This window comes from Geospiza fortis, unplaced genomic scaffold, assembly GCF_000277835.1.
Source record: "Geospiza fortis unplaced genomic scaffold, GeoFor_1.0 scaffold538, whole genome shotgun sequence".
Taxonomy (NCBI): Eukaryota; Metazoa; Chordata; class Aves; order Passeriformes; family Thraupidae; genus Geospiza; species Geospiza fortis.
Window position 1 is genome coordinate 1,670,856 of NW_005054368.1, and position 17,119 is coordinate 1,687,974.

General features: G+C 44.4%; 1 protein-coding gene across 2 annotated transcripts; it reads right to left on the reverse strand.

Moving 5' to 3' along the window:
* Positions 1-797: 797 nt before the first annotated feature.
* GGNBP2 (gametogenetin binding protein 2) lies at positions 798-17,113 on the reverse strand. 2 transcript variants are annotated; one of them, XM_031059831.1, is made up of 13 exons: positions 17,081-17,113; positions 13,248-13,328; positions 11,330-11,583; positions 10,616-10,714; positions 8,019-8,132; positions 6,257-6,466; positions 5,122-5,296; positions 4,008-4,202; positions 3,352-3,502; positions 2,985-3,110; positions 2,752-2,903; positions 2,121-2,369; positions 798-1,448 (listed from the first exon to the last, which is right to left on the reverse strand). In XM_031059831.1, the coding sequence occupies exons 2-13, from the start codon at positions 13,326-13,328 to the stop codon at positions 1,245-1,247; spliced, it is 2,010 nt and encodes a 669-aa protein (XP_030915691.1). In that variant the 5' UTR covers positions 17,081-17,113; the 3' UTR covers positions 798-1,244. The 2 variants fall into 2 exon arrangements, with proteins under 2 accessions (XP_030915691.1, XP_030915692.1); XM_031059832.1 differs by having other exon boundaries at positions 1,213-1,448; positions 6,263-6,466.
* Positions 17,114-17,119: the final 6 nt, after the last annotated feature.

The window sequence follows — 17,119 nt, forward strand, 5'->3', positions numbered from 1 at the left end:
AAAGCGCCGCCCGCCCGCCCAGGGACACGCCCAGGACACGCCCCTGGCCCCCGGGGACACGGCACGCCCATGGGGACACGCCCGCCGTGCGCTGGGTTGGAGCAGCTCCGCTCCAGGTGGGAGCGGGGTTTGGGGGTTTCGTTCCCCAGCGTGGAAAGGCACGGGAGGGATGAGTGGAGCAGGATCCAGGAACCACGGGAGGAATGCGTGGAGCAGGATCCAGCAGCCAAGCAGGGTTTGGAGAAGGATGAAATGGGTGTGGAGAGAGCAGAGGGTGAGCAGAGGGAGGAAGGGAGTGTTATCCCCCTCCCGAGGGCCAAGGATGCTCAAATAATTGCCAGAAATGTGTGAGGAAATCCATTAGTTGGAACAGAAGAGTGACAGGTATTGAATTGATGAAAGAAAAGGGTGGGATTTAACAATGCCCCCAAAATGGCCCAAGCTGCACCCTGCAAATCCAACCCCCTCCCCAAAGTGTGCTGCCCTTGGGCACAGCCCTCAGGCCAGGATTTCCAGTTCCTGGCCATCCCTTATCCCAGCTCCTGGAAGCAGAACAGGCACCTGATGCTGAGCAGTGCCAGGTTGGGATCGTGCCACGGACAGAGCAGGGACCTCACAGTCCTTGCTGGGCTGGCAGCAACTCCACATCCCCAAACCATCCCTGGAGGAGCAGAGTCTGGTTTTCAAGGCTCTGTCCTTTCCCAGCCCAGCTTTCTTCACCTTATCCCCACCTCCACCCACCTGACCCGCAGGAATGGAGCACTCAAGAGTACAAACATAGACACTCACCTTTACTATGCATATTAATAAATATTCTTTATTTAAATTTTTGCACATTGCGCTTTAACATATTACATCCAAAACATTTTGCAAATGGATGTCTACTTTGTAAAATCTTATATTCAGCTCCTTGTCATTCTGTACAGAATTATAGGTACAACATTACTTTGCCACTAGTTTGCTTTTTGTAAGTCTCACAGGAAGAGAAACATTGAATGAAAAGAGATGGCTTAAATTAGAAGAGAGGCTTGCACAGCTACTCAACTAAAAATACAAGCCTGGAGAAAGAACAAAATTAAGGAAATCACCTCCACCAGCCTCCCCCTGGAAAAAAAAAAAACAAGAAAAAAAAATAATCACATTAATTTAAGATAAAATTTTGCCGTAAGTCACTAAATTAAGTTTGGAAGGAGAAGGCGCAGTAGTCATCTCGAGTTTCAGTGACAGACAGAGTTGGATTGGGTTCAGTTGGCTCCAGCTGTTGCCAGCCAGCTGTTGCAGACGGGCCCCTTGTGGTCGTTGAGGCGACAGTACTTGTTGAACTTCTCCTTCAGGTGCTGCCGGTACTGCTCCCGGTTGCTGTAGAAAGACTTGTTGTTTGCCATGAATGATTGGATTTCATCCTGGGAGATGAACAGTTCCTCATCAGAAGTGCACTCTGACTCATCCTGCAATGAGAAGGGGAATTTCAGAGCTCCAGCACTGCCCTCCTGTGCAGCACATCTGAGCCCAGCCCAAAGCCCAGCTGGCTGATCCAGACACCCTGCTCACACACTGCTTTGGGGTGAGAAGCAGCCAACTGAGTCATTAAATGGATCCAAATATGCTTCAGTAGTAGCACATTCCCATCGGAAGAAGATGGAATTTATTACAGAGTTTTGAGGAAAAGGTGGGAAAAGAAAGGGAAAAAAAGGAGGGGGGCAAGAGAGAAAATTGAGGGGAAGGAAGATAAAAAGAAAGGAAAGAAAAGGAAAAAGCAGGGGAAAAGAGCAAACAGTCTAAGTAAGTGGAAGGAGAAGGAAAGGAGAGAGATGAAAGCTGCCCAAGGAGCCTGCAGTGGGAAGCCACATTTGAGGCCTGAAGGCAGCAATAATGCCCACTTCATGTTACGGAATAATGCAACCCTTGACAATGAGCACTTGCAACACAAGTTCTGTCACCACATTCCAGCAACCATTTCTCCTCCTCTGCAAAGCATTCAATTACAAACTTCTCAGGGAATGTGCACAAGGAACTGAACTGAACACTGGGACTCAACTCCTTGCTGGGAGCTGAGTTCTCAGCCCCAAAGATTAAAGCGAGATGCTACAACCCAAAACTCAAATGCAGCGGTTACTTACAAGGAGTTCCACTAAGCTTTTGGCACCTTTTCCAGTATCAGGGACAAGTGACATTTCTGTAGGTTCTGCAAACTGTGACACATTTTTCATATGCTCAAACCAAGGCAACTGCTGGCCGCTTTTGTCTGCGCTACAGCAGCTCTCAGCGTGTGTGTCTTTGGTCTTGTCGCGGTGAAACTCTGTGTGCGTGAGATTTCCTGAGCTCTCTCTGCTACCTGCATCTGCCAGACAGCTCCCAAGCTTCTGAATCTGGAATGGAAAAGAGCCTGCAATCAACTGCTAGCAGTGTTTCACGTGGAATATTCGAGTTTGAGACGGAAGCAGAGGGAAAAGGGAAGGTTCAAAGGTGAGCGAGGGTAGATATTTACACTTAAACACATGCCTGGGGAGCTGGGGGGTGGCACATTCACTGAGAGTGAGTAAAATGCACGTGCTTAGGAACACAGAAGAGACTCCACCACAACCTACTCTAGAGGAAGGACCTCAGTTCCAAAACTTGGGATGACAAGGGAACAGGAGATCCCTGCTGTCCCATTTTCAGCACAAGTCTCAATCGGAATTGAAAATCCTACTGTAACTACTTTCAAATGTAAGCACTTAGAGAAGCATCTGGCAGAGCCATGTTCCTTACATGGTCATTCTCACACTTCAAAGCTTTACTTTTCTTTTTCTTCTTTTTGTTTTTGCCTTTTGTGTTGCTCTCCTCTGCATTAGCCCAGCACTCCACACAGCTGTCTCCATCCTCCTCCTTGTCATCGCAGCGATGGACACAGGCATCATCCCCTGTAAAACACAGCCAAGTTTCTTTTGAGATGCTGCAGCTCTGGGAGCATCAAAGCATCACTATCTTCTTCCCAAACCTACCATTTTCATCATGGTTGCAGATGCCCTCAGTGCAGGCCACGTCCGAGCCCTCCCGGGACCCCGTTTCGCTGCCCTCCATGCTCGAGGAATAGCCACAGTCGCTGCCAGTACAGTGTGGAGATAAACCTGAGACAGAGGCCAAAATTACTGCCATCTGTAGGAACTGCTGCACATCCTTGAGTTATGCCTCTAACAAGAGAGAATTCAGAGAACCCCAGACAGGTTTGGATTGGAAGTGTCCTTAAAAATCCCCTCATTTCACCTCCCTGCCACGGGCAGGGACTCCCTTTTAAAAACAGGTGACCACTGTTCACCCCAAAAATGGCAAATGCTTTTTAAAATAGAAAAATACTGACATTTAACATACCTTTCTTGATTTTAGGTGAGCCTAACAGGGTACCACTACTAGGACAAGTGCAAGAAGTGCTTTCATTAGTAACAATTACTTCTACACAGTTGTTGGCTTCTTCGGTGCTACCACAGGCTTTGCAGCTGCTTTCCGTGAAGTTTGAGTTCTCCTTCAAACAGAAACAAAAAACATTGCAGGCACTGAAAGCAGCTCAGCCAGCACTTCTGTAAAGGATACTCTCTCCATGAGAAAAACCAGCTGACACTGACTGATAACAGCATTGCCTAGAATTCTTCACAAGTACAACACAACTAAACAAAACCCCAACCAAGTTACCTTGACCTACAGTCACAGTCCATTAAGGCCAGCCAAGAGATCCTGAATAATAATTGCACTTAAAGGCTCCCCCTCTCCAAAATCCCATGGTGATTGTCTACAAGCAGCACTTGAATCCACAGGTCCTAGCATAACCTGAACCTCAGATTTATGATTTTAAAAAAACCCCACAAGCTGAGGAGTCCCAGGTTTACAAAGACTTTACAAAGACTCTGCTCATCTGAAAGAGCATTAAATTCCACCAAGGACCAAAATACAAAAAAATCCCTCAAGAATTCTACCATGGAACAGGGAGCTGATGGATGAAGCCCCAAAAAGCCACAGGTATCCATGTTTACCTTTGCCTGATTGATTTCCTTCTCTTCTGCTGCCTGCAGAGGAGCAGGGATCTCACACACACATTTATTTTTCCTTCTGTTCTTCCGCTTTTGGCGTTTCTTCTCTTGTTTAAGCTCTCTCACTCTCTCTTCTTCTGAAAACTCTTCACAGAGCTGCTCCAATCGACTAATGCCCTGCACTTTTTCCACAGCCATCTGTTTACAAGAGGTTAGATCCAGTCACAGAAGTCATCACCATTCAAGCTTTTTCATTTATAAAACAGGAGGAGGAAAACAGCCAGGAATAAAATCCCAGTAAGCACCACTATTGACTACAGGAGAAAAATGCCCACCAAGATGCAGCCACTTGGTTTAGATTGTGGAAACTCTCATGTGGGGGAGCTCTGGCTTGCCTATGGACCTATGGCCCCGATTCACATTTTTCAGTGAAGAGCTCTAGATTTTAATGCATTGTTGGATCTGTGATCTCTGATCCTATGGGAGTAAAAAAACTCCAAGAACTAACCAGCTAAAGGTTCCACTATGATCTTTCCCAAACTGATTTTCCTTCTCCTTCTCTGGTGTTTCAGAGAGAACAGTTATTATGAATGGAAGATGAACATCACAAAAAAGACATCCATGTCATATAACCTGGTGATTAATATTAAGTACTGAGAGTTATGTCAATATTAAGTAAAGGAGTTCTGTCTGAAGCTCAGGATCCCATAGGATCAGAGTGCATTTGGAACAAGCTGAACACAGAAGTTTGCAATCACTTTTGTAATTCAAAACCACATCCTCCATTTTTACTCATAAACCAACCAAAAACTGTTGTAGCCTGAGCTACTTTATATGCAATCAAGTAGAAAAACAGAATTAATAACACAGAAGGTTCAGTGTACTGGAATGGGCAGCTTGAAAGTAAAAGCAAGCCTCAATCTTTTCTATTCCAGTTTATTCCACATGGGAACACACTCCAGTATTGCTGTGCATGGATGCCACACAACTCAACAAGGGATTGACTGCAACACCCTTGACACTCCTTCCAGCCCAGTGCTGAAAAGCAGAAAATGAATTACAGTGACAACAGGCCCAGCAGCTCAGACACAAGTTGGACAGAACTGGATGTTTTTACCTCAAAGCTCTTGCGTAAAGCATCCACCCCCAGGTAAAAGAGCATCTGCCACGTCTGCTCCTCAGCCCGCAGCTTCTGCCAGATGCGGTGCAGCCTCTCGTAGAGGTGGATGCCCAGGCAGGTGAGAACCTCCTCCTGGGCTATGTCTATTGTCTTGGCGTGCCTCTCTCTCCGTCTGGGGGAAAGGGGAACCAAAGCACTGTTAGAGCAGCTAGGAGCCAACCAAGGGATCAAAGCAGGGCTGACGTGTTCTCTGAGGCACAGCTGCAGCTGTGTTTGCAGGAGCAGCCTGGCAGGGCTCTGCTGTGCTGCATGCAGATGCAAAATAGAAAGGAACAGGTCAAAGCCACCACTGTGAAGCAGTACTGTGCATTGCCACCTCTGGCTTTAGGTGCCATATCCTGCTCTTTCTAGGATGGATCAAGAGTTTAAGTGCCAGAGATGCATTCTTTTGTGTCCTAAAATTTGCTGGAATTCACAGCAATTATTTCACCATCAGTCAGCTCAAGTTGAATAAACACACAGGGAATTTTGTACATTACTTACCATGCAGAGTAAAAACATTTCAGTATTAATCTGTTATTATTCATCTATTATCTATCAATCTGGCCAATCTGTTAAAGTAAAACTACTATGAAAGGATTTACCCTCCTAATTAAACAGTTATGACTGAACTTTAAAGGTACTGAGGTTGGAACTAGATGATCTTTAATGTCACTTCCAACTCATTCTACGATTCTCCAATACTGAGCTCAGAACTTTTCACTGGATGGTTTTAAGATGCTTAAAAAAAAGGTTCAGAAATACACAAATGGCAACAAAACTAACTTGAATACTTGGCATTTGGCAAAACTCAACCAAGGCTCTCTTTCTATTTCGCATATTTGAACACCTCAGTGGACAAGCAGGCAGCTCTAGGGAGCGAACAACCAACTGGAAGACATTTGGTCACTCCTTCCTTCCAAAGCACAGCCGAAACCTTCAAAGTGCTCTCTCCGAGCCTACACCACTACAGATATCCACAACCACGAGGTCATCACACAGCAAAGAGGCAAAAAGCCGCTTTGGGCAAAGACATTGGAGAGTCAAATAAAGAAGCAAAGCGCTAGATAGCCCACTCTAGCCAATTACATACTCATACCCTCCTGCGAACTCGGGCTCGGCCCGGCCCAAGAGGTGCGCGATGAAGTCGGTCTCGCAGCACACGTGGATGTGGCGCTCGTGGGGGCAGCAGCGCAGCCCCTCGTACAGGGCAGCACAGTAACCCTTCTCCTTGCTGCAGTCCAGCTCCCCAATCAGGATGTTGTAGGCACGCAGCACTTTGTTCTTGCAGTCGGTGCAAAATCTGGGGGGAAAGAACAGGATCAGGCTCGGTTCGCCCAAACACGCTGGGTGAGCGGTGAGGTGTCTGAGCTGGGCTGTGCTGCTTCAAAAACGTAATTATTATAGTATTCTTATTATAGTAATTAATAGAGTATCTTCTGGCTATGATCCACCTAAATTAACCATTAATTTCCCCATTTATTCTACATTACTAACCTCAATATCAAACTTCTGTCCTCCAACCCATGGAGCAGAGCCCACCGAGAGAATCCTTGATTTGAAGAAATTCCCACATGGAATTCAACTCAAAGATCAGAAATCTCAGCAGTGAGCAAGTACTGCAAACCAGGGCAAAATCCCTCTCCCAAGTAACACATACCACATCACCTTCTAGCAGTTCTTTCAAGTATACTCAAGTGAATGATAAGAAACAAAGCAAAGTATCCTCTGGTGCCTGCTGTACAAGAATGATCCTTGTTTCCACTACAAACATATTTTGAATTATTAGACTGCTGTGCTGATGGCCAAATGAGGGTTATTTATAACACAACGTACTCATTTTAAACATGTGACAGCTCATGTGTGACAGGAGTATACTTATAATTAAAATACAAGCAAATTAAGCTCATTCTGTGTCATAAGAGGAGTAACCTTCAAGAGGCTACAAGATCTCTTGCTGGATGACTCTAAAAATGCAAGTCAGACAAGCTGCTCACATTTCAGCTCAAAGCTGGCTCCCCATGCCAGCTCTGGATGGCGTTTTTCCCTTTCCTAGTGTCTCCAGCCATTTGACAGCACTAAATCAAACACATTTTGTTGTTAGACCTACGATACCTGCCTGCTTTCTGTGGTGGAAGGAGAGAAAACAGCAGTATTATTGCAGGTTAGCACCAGGAAGGCAGCCAAGGCAGTGTTTAATGTCACAGGAGATTAAAGTTATTTTGTTTCCAAAGTGTTATTTCCACAGCACCGCCGCCCCCGCGCCCATCTGTGCCCCCACAGTTGATATCAGAACCTTGAGACTGATGGAAATTAAAACTTTTCAATCAGCACGGCAGGTCCTGTGCATATGCAACTATAATTTAATGGTTTATTTCTGCCCTGCAAGAGAGATTTAACAGCACCAGGCACAAACAAGTGGTTTAAAACAGTGTTTTAAAGGCAACACCAAGCTCAAAATCTGCTTGCACTAGTGCAGTTTGCAGGATTCTGAAATGGCACACACTCCCTGAAAGCCTGAAAACAGGCATAGCCCAAGAGCAGTGAAAGAGTGAATGAGAACACACAGTTTCTAAACATTGAACTGTAAATCATCATTTAATCCCAGTCAAAAAAATTAAGACAAGCAGCTATGACTTCAGCAGAGGTCTCCACATCTTCCCTTTCATTAAACACAAAGAATATTCCACCATCTTTGTGACATCAACCATCCCAGTGCAGCCTGGCAAAGTCCCCCATCACCACCAAGCTGAAATCTACAGTTTCACAAGAAAAAGCCCTCTACATTTTGAGCATTCTGGCCTCACAAAAGCCATGTATTTCCCCCCAGGAAGGTGCTTGCTCCCCTCACATACCTGTGTTTCCGTAGGTAGGTTTCTAAGGTTTCTAGGAGGCAGCTGGAGTCGATCAGAACCACTTCATCCCTGCACTCCTGGGACATCAGCTCCCACACATCCATCCAGCAACCCCTGCAAGGAAATGACACCAAACTCTTCCTCATGCTGTTGGGGGGCAGCAAAGAAGCCCAGCAGAGCCTCATTCTTTACCTGACTGCTCCCTGGGAAGGTCCATAGCAGAAAATGATGCTACACTTGTTCTCTTTCCTCTTCCTGTCTTCTCTACTTTTCTTAACTGCTCTTAATTTCTTTGAACTGAGTCTGCTACTGCTCCTTTCACTGTCACATAGTATTACCAAACATTTTTCAGACCTATAACATATATATTATCAGCTAGTTATTCTTCCTAAACAAGTCCTATGGAAAATGCTGCTCTGTTCCTTAATTTTATTTGAATTCTTTATAGGTTAAGCCTTAATATCTATGAAAGTTTGGGTCAGAACTGAGATGCAAATTCTGCTGTCCATGTTTATAACCCAGATGCACCATGACTTTCTAATGTTACAGCTGTGAACCAGTTATGATTTTCAGAATATTACTTTAAATATAAACAAATACAAGTTTTAATACTTGTCAGGTGAAGACAATTTGGTCTTGGACAAAAGAAAAAACCCCAAACAACTTTCACCACAAAACATCCTACCTCAAATTTCAAAAATCTGTCAGAATATCAAATAACTTTACAATTCACATTTGGATGTGCTAAAAGTGACAAAAAATGGACTTTAGATAACAAGTCATGGCTACTTACAGGCTTGTCTACACTTGACACTTTATCAGAATGGTCATTTCTGTCTTATGGACACAACAGAGCAGGAAAATGGGAAGCATCAGCCCTGTTTCCTAATTAGAGGAGCTCTGTGTGCCATTTCCCAGTTTGCCAGGTCATAGGGCTTGCATTTAGGAGAGTTTCAAATGCTCCTGAGCCCCAAACAGAGCTGAGGAGCCAAAAGCCAGGCACAGACTGAGGACATCAAGTAACCCTGGAGTGGCATTAGCTGCTTACATAACTCCTCTAATTAAACACACAGCTCCAGCTCAAAGCCTTTTTGTGTGGAGGGAATGCTCAACAGATGCAACTCATCTGAGGAGTTTCTTGTGAAGATGTGGAGCAGCAGCTCTGTGTTGGTAAATGAAGTTTATTCTGTGACTGCTGAGTGCCTCCACAGCCCCGCCAGAGCCTGTGTCCACTGCAGGCAGATTTATTTGAATTCATATCAATGCTGATACACTCTGGGTTTCAGCTGAGGAGGGGAGTGCAAGTCCTGCTCCTTTAGCAAACTGCACTGCTTGTCCACAGGCCATGTTCTCTGATAACCCCAAGGTTTTACCTGCAGAGTATAAAATATTGCTCTTCCTCATATTCCCTATTAACCTGCCAACATCCAAAGGGGGTTTATTCCAGCATGAACTGAGGAAATAAAAGCAGCATTCTCCTCTCTATTCATTCAGCTTCAGAATTGTTCTACCTTGCCCAAGTGCTAACTGCAGGTTACACAGCATCTGTTCTCACACAGATAAGATCAAGCTTACTAAATATAAAAAAACCCAAAACCCACTTTCATGATGCTATGAATTTGCTTTATTTAAAAAAGAAATACATATATCTACACCCCTATACTCTCAGGATCTTGTGTAACACAAGCTTTAAACTAATTTTGTGAAAGGCCTGTAACCAAAATATAATAGAAGATAATGATTAGTTCCCAGTATCCTCAAGCAGCACAAGCAAAAATCAAGTGTCAAATTCCACATGCCTGGTATCCCAGGGGATTTAACTAAACCCAGAGAGACTCCAATCTGCATAGAAAAATACATGTCCTGTAACTGGAAACCACGAGCAAGCTTTCACAGGTTGGAGGCTTAAGCAGCAGCAGAACACAGCTGAGTAAAAATGGTCCAGACACTCCAATTAAGCCCAAGAGACTAATTTATTGGTCATCATATGAAAAAAAAAAATAAAAGGAGCCACCCCACAAACAAGAAACCTCCCCAGAATTCACAATAGATTTACAGGGAGTGTTCTTCTGCTTAACCAGCTGGAATAAATCATTTCAACTTCAAGACAGAGGCATATATGCATATTGTTCAGTGGTGTATTCAAAACATGCTGTCACTTTTGAGAAAATACATTTTATGGAGTTCCAGTTTTAACCCTGCATCCAACCACAATAAAGCCCTTGGTTAACAGTTGTGCAAGGCATTTTTAATAATCCCGAGCAAAATGATGTATATTTATTTAGCGTGTACCCTTTGACCTCAATGTGAGAAAATCTGCTGAGCAACCATTTTGGTCTAGAGCACAGAAACCAGTTTGTCTTTCTAATAGCATTGTTTATATCACAGTGCAGAAGCCACCCATGCCCTGAGCATGCCCAAAACTCCTGGTGCTTCTCTTCCTCTCCCCAACAACTATTTAGGTCTGCTACAATCCAACTGCTACTCTGGCAAGCAGATCAGAGCATAAAAATTGATCTCAATGCTTAAAAATAAATTAGTCTCAATACTTTGCTTCCTTAAAATATTTCAATTGTGCATGTTAAACACAGACTTACCCCAAAGGTTTTGGTTTGTGTGTGTCCAGGGAGTGTAGCTGACACCTTTTGTTCTTCTTACTTTTGGGAATTGCATCGATCATGTCATTCAGTTTGGACCTATGGGGAAAAAAAAAAAGTGAGGAACTTTGTATTCTGAAAACCACTGGATCAGGTTACAATACCTCACTCTCCCATCTCAATCTCAACTCTGCACTAACCTTCCCTACTTTTCCTGCTAACTGGAGCAAGAAGAACAAGCTGAAGCCAACTGGAAGGCCAAGACACACTGTGCTAAGCACTCCCTGTTTGCTCTGCTGACAGCTCAGGAACTAATGGCACTGGGGTATTTATTGTGCTCACCAAGCCCAGAAAGTTTCACTTTCTCAGTGTTACCTTTCTACCCAAGTGCAGCAAACTTTGGTGGAAAAAATTAACGCTTTTTATTTTTTTACAGGCCAACTAGTGAGCCAAACACTCAGGAAGAAGAGACCACGAAAAGCCAGTAGTGCCTGCATCAGATTAAGGACCAAGCATTAAACACTGGCATCTTCCAACTGCAATCATGGCACTGCAACTGGTGCTATCAAAGATTAGGTTTGTTTTTCCCCCAGTTTAGGCAACAAGCAGCTGTAATTATGGATATTGAAGAGAAGAATGTGCTGTGACAACTCAGCATCACCACGAAGGCGACGCAGAGAGCGGGGATGGCGCGAGCAGCTGGCAGACACTGACCCATGCACGTAGAAGAGCGTGTAGAGCTTCTTGGCATCAGTCATGCAGCTGCGGGTGACTGAGAGCACCCCCTTGGGCCCCACGGTGAGGGGCTCCAGGGCAGGGTTCCCTGACTCCACCAGCTGGGAGAAGAGGCGCTCCACGCTGCGCCGGCAGCCCACGCACGGCACCAGCTGCGACAGCGCGCTCAGCACCTCCCGCGACGTCACCATCATGGCAATGTTCAGGTCCTGCTGCTTCAGCATGCTGTGTCTCTGCAAAAAAAACCACCACAAAAATCGAATCATTCCACGCTTATTCTCTGTTTTTTTTCTCCTCTTCACTGCCGCCTTCCACTGCAAATGCTGCTTCAGAATAACTGTCCCAAGAACGAGATGGTCCCACAATAACCATCCTGTCCCAACTGGGAGATTCTTTGTCTCCACCTCAGCACAGATGTTTAGGAAAAGGTCTCACACACACCAACTCTAAGTTTTCAACTTCTTCTCACACTCTTTTTGTCTTTGGCACACAGAAATTCACAAACTCTCATTGGCATTTATGGAAATCTCATTTACAACCAGCTCGTTCTGCCCAGACCATGACAATTTAGCAATATTTTTCCTGGAAGGCTAAAAGCCATTTCCCATTACAATCCTACTAGCTGGAATTTAAGAAAGCACACATTACTACTCAGAGTGAAGCCTTTGACTTCAGTAGTGAACATCCAATGTGTGCTATGAATAGAACATTAATGAGAACACCTTCTAATGTTGCTGACGTCAATAAACAATTGTAGATGTGTCTCCTGGCCCCTGTGTCAAACACATGCAGGCACACGTCCTCACAAAAAGCACATACCCTTCTAGTCCTCACTGCTGAATTATGGCCTTGGCTTTCAGCAGCACTGGAGTGCCACCAGCAGAGCTGTGCAGAGCAGAGAGTCCCTTCCTCACACCCCAACACACAAACTCACACTTGAGTTGTATTTGTACAGGGAATGTCTCAGAGAATTCTCTGTTTTATTGTCACATAACACCACTCAAACACTCTCCATGCACAAAGGACTTGCCACAACTTCTGAGGAAAGGAAGAAAAGGCCACACAATACAGGAGAACTCCCACCCACTGAAAAGAGCAAGTGCTCTCAGCTCCTTCTATGCAATATGGAAAGCAGAGGTACCATCAGGTAACATTTAAGGTTTGTGCTCTTAGAGGAAGGCCCATTAAATCACCTGCCAAGCACTATCACTCTGCAATAACCCTGTTTCCTGTAATTAATTGCAGAAGCCACAGCAAAGCAGGAACGAGCTATTTTCACAACCCAGCTGCACTTGGCATGCAGCACGTGTCTGCACTGCTGCTGTCAGCCCTGAGAGAGGCAGCCCTGCAACTGCAGAGCAGCAGCCTCTGCCCCCCTGCACATCAAGGTGCACCACCCTGCAGCTGCTACAGGTGTCACAGGACTACAGTATTTGCCAGAATTTGACAGGTCTCTTTCCAGGGTTAAAGTTTCTGGGGTAGCACAAAACCAATTCTCACTACTTATCTCTATAAAATCTACAAACTGGCACACAAATTCTACCCTGGTATGGGCATTAATCATAAGAACCCAACCTCGAGCAATCCACACTTCTACTTGAAAGGGTGGTTCAAAACTGCTCAGAAAAATAAAAATCAGGATGTATTTAGAAGCTGTAGCTCCCACAGTGAGTTCTGAGCTCTCAGACTTGCAGCAATTGCCTCCTGACAAGACAACGTGCAATAAATGCTGAGGAATCCAGAGCACAACTGAGCCCAGTGCACTTTGGTACCAAGGTGTGATTGCTCCCAGGTGCTGACGTGTCTGAGGCATTCCAGGAGTCACAACCTCCTGGAGAAGCAAAAAACACAAACCTGAGGAAAGCAAAAGTCTCACTTCTTAGGAAACATGATTTACCTGGATGAACTGCTTCAGTTGTGTGCTGTTATTCTGATGCCCATCGAGGTTCAGCACATTATCAGGAAATTCCATCACCATCTATACAAGAGAGGAAAAACAATTTAAAGAGCAGCTTTCAGACAAAACGAACAAATGAAAAAAAAAACCAAACAGAGCATTAGTTGCTTTATTTTCTTGGGGGAAATAAGACTGAAATTATGTTAAATGCTCACTCTTTTCACATAATTACTGGAGCTTAGGAAAGGATAAAAGTAGCTGTTTCAGATAGTGAATGTCTCAGCAAAGCAATAAATGCTTCATTAATATAATGTTCTAGAGGCAGTTTATAAATGACAACTCTTAAATAGCTGTTAGAAAGCAAAAGTTGCTAAACGAACCATCAGTGTTTATATCATCATCTACACGATTTGAGACCCTGCTTCAGGTAAAGAAAAAAAAACCAAAAAAACAACTTCAACACACTGAGAACCAAATGGACCCAACAGCTTAACTCAATTTATAAAGCTCTGAGGAAACAGTCACAACAGTTTAATGACAGACTCGACTCCTCCAAAGGCTAATTTCAAACCATATTAACCCAACAAGGTACTCCAAGGCATAGTTTGCTTTGTGTGATTGCAGCTGCAACTCTCAAGAGGCTCAAAGCAAAATGTTAAGCCTACAGAACAATGTGATTACTTGTAAGTAATTAATAACGTTTCTTATCAAATTACTGAGAAACAAAGAGGGCAATTTCTTGGGAGGAGGCAGAAATCGGGAAAGTAACTTCCAGTCAAAAATCCAACCGTGCAACCGTGGAATAAAATGAAAGCAACTAGAAAAATGTGTAAAGCCTGGCTGAGTTCTCTTCCCTGTCCAAACTGAAAAACAGGGAATTTGTCAATATGAACACTGAAAGTTCATTTTAAAATCTGAAAGGCAAAATAACAACCTTGGTTAATAACCCCAATGCAAATGAACACCAAATAAAACTGTCTGATTCAGCCCTTCTCCTGCTTCCACCTCCCCTCAGCTGTCTGGGGAAGGCAGAATTCCCTGCTGCCTGCCTGATCACCAGCACTACCTCCAGAGCACTCACGCACTCACTCCTGCGGGCACTGAGCACCACTCCAAAATAAACAGCGATTCTCTGAGAACAAGGCACTGTTTTGCTGCCCCGTGTGCCCCAATCTGAGCGTTGGCACAGCTGCCTTATCTCTGTGCAGAGCAGAGCCAATCCTAACCCCAGCTCCTTTCCAGCCTCCCTCACCCCTGAGCCATCCCCACCAGTTTCTGCTGCAGATCTGGAGGCTTCCTACACCACTGATGTGGTGTTTCTGCGGGCCAGGAGCTACAAGCAAAAGTAAAAGCTTTATCTGCTAATAACAGAGATAAAGCTACCTATTTCTCCCCCTGCACCTTCATCTCCCACTATCAGACAACACCCTGAGGTATTTTGTACGACAGAGCAAAAGAATCAAAGACTAAATTAATTCATGTGTCTGATGAGATTTTATTAAGTGGTTAAACATCAACCACCATCACACCCTGAACTGGAAGGAAAAAAAAATCCTGTAATACCACATCAAATGGAATGCCTTCTAGAAACCATAAAAGCTGCTTAAGAAATGAAAAGGGTTCAATACTGAAACCTCCTTTAATTTCTGGCTGAGCCAGGAGGAACAGGGAAGTGAGGAGGTGAAGAATCCACCCAGGGCAGCAGCATCTCCCTGCACCTGAGCTGCTTGCCGGGCTACTACAAAGCAAATTCCACATGAGGAGCACATGGGCCATTCACTCCTCATTTGCAATCACTAATCACTGATTCCACATTTAAGGCACAGATTAACTCTTTCAGCTGGCTGGTCCCACTATTTTTAAAATTTGAGTTTTCAGAGAGGTAACAGAAGCCAGTCACTATCAATAACCACCATTAGTTTTTAAAGATAGTGCCGCAGATGTAAAATTCTGTTTCAAAGACAGCTGCATGTCTTGTAATAGCGCTCATTAAGTATTTAAAAAATAAATTATAGATGACAGACAAGGAAGCTCAGAGTTCATTCACTTGCTGCTGCAGAATTTTTTAATAAAATCCTCCAGAAACCACCTAGAAATCCAAATACTTTGTAACAACAGCAACAGAATGACCAAAAAAAATGGACACAAGGTAAGATTTCTTCATGGTGAGGATGACTTGCACTTGCATAAATGCCTTTTCTCCAGATGGATATAAAACTGATTTACAGCTAGAGGACCCTTTCAATCGTGAGGATGGTGTACAAAGCAGAAGGGCAGCAACAACACAATGCAATTACACGAAGTTTGGGCCTGGTATTAAATTCTGGGACTAAACCACAAATGGCATTTCAGGTTTGCTGAAGTCATCCACCTGGTAGAGCTGAATTTTCACTCTCAACCTATTACACACAACAAAAATAACAAGAGCGTGGCAAGTCTACATGACACAAACTAATGGGTAATTTTTATAAGGAGTCCAGGAAGGATCAAAAAAAAAATTAAAACAGAGAGAGAGAAATCCAAGAGCTTAAAAACACATGGAAAATGAATGGGCAAAACAACTTTCAAGGTGTGGCCAAGATACCAAAAATCTCAAACTTGCACTATTCCTGCACGGTCTGGGTTTTCCAGGTCATCAGCCCACTAGGAGGGACAGATCCTGCTTTGGACAGCTTGAGGGGAAACTCTGCCTAATACCTGAACACAGCTCACCAGAGAGAAGCTAAAACCAGGGATTACATTTGGTAAATTAATAATATGCCACCGTTCACATTGATCAAAACTAAAATACAGCAAAAGGAGTTCCTTCAAATGCTGCAAAACCAGATGGGGCCTGTCTGAGGACATTCAACACTTTTGTTCTGGAAGGTTGGAAGAATGGTTTGGGTTGGAAGGGACCTTGAAGATCATCCAGTTCCACCCCTCTGCCATGTGCAGGGACACCTTCCTTAGCTGATAAAACTCAGGGATTCTTCCATCCTAAACATTAGATTAGGAATTTAAATCACTTAAATTTCACATCACTTAAAGTAACAACAGTTACTCTTCCACTATCATGAGAAATCAAATATGAACCATTAAGATACCAAATTACGCTAAGTGCAATATTATTTTCAACACATTTTCCTGCTTTAAGAATTAAAACAAAGAGCAACTGGCTAGTTAGAGATTTTTTTTTCCATTTGCTCCGTGTTTTCCTACAATGCAATTTTTGTGTTCTCCTACAATGCAATTTTTGAACCTTCCTCTAAACTCACGAGGAGAAGGACCAGAGAACCTCCGAGCTGCATTTAGCTGATTTTTCCACTGAATCTTCTGGAAACGGCCAAACCACGTTTTCCAATTCCCAGCAACACCCTGAAATGGGAACTCTCAGATTTGTTACATTTCTGCAGGCTCGATAAGCCTGACTTCAAGCCAAAGCTCTCGAAAACGCCTTTAGCCTTTTCTTGCCTGTGTGAGAGCAGAACAATCAGGCGGTTTTAAGCCGGGTTTAACGTTAACATGGCTCCCTTCCTTCCCAGCAGAAAAATGGCTTTGCTCCACCCTTGAGCACCGAGCCACGCTCGTGGCTCCGGCACAACTTGTGCACAGGCCCCGGCACGGCGATAACTCCCTCATTATGCGGCTCGCCCGCTTTCAGAGCCAGCCATCAGATAAAAAAAGTTGCCACATTCAGCTCTGTTAACCCCAAGTGTTGCAAAGTCCCAAAGATTAACGCCGCGGGAGCCCGAGGAGGAGCCAGCGAGGCCCGGCGAGGAGGAAAGGCCCGGCCTGGGCAATTGCAACACGCGGGAGGCGCGGGCGCAGCGGGACGGGCGGCGGGGACTCACCGTGAGGGTGTCATCGATGTAGAGGGGGATCTGCCTCTT

What these genes read in the sequence shown, in the direction of transcription:
- GGNBP2 (XM_031059831.1), bottom strand. Translation starts at nt 13,328, where the DNA reads ATGGTGATGGAATTTCCTGATAATGTGCTGAACCTCGATGGGCATCAG. An exon ending in CACAAACCAAAACCTTTGGG is followed by an intron (nt 8,133 to 10,615) that starts GTAAGTCTGTGT and finishes ATTTCCTTGCAG; the next exon opens with GGGTTGCTGGATGGATGTGT. An exon ending in CTGCAACCATGATGAAAATG is followed by an intron (nt 2,904 to 2,984) that starts GTAGGTTTGGGA and finishes TGTGTTTTACAG; the next exon opens with GGGATGATGCCTGTGTCCAT.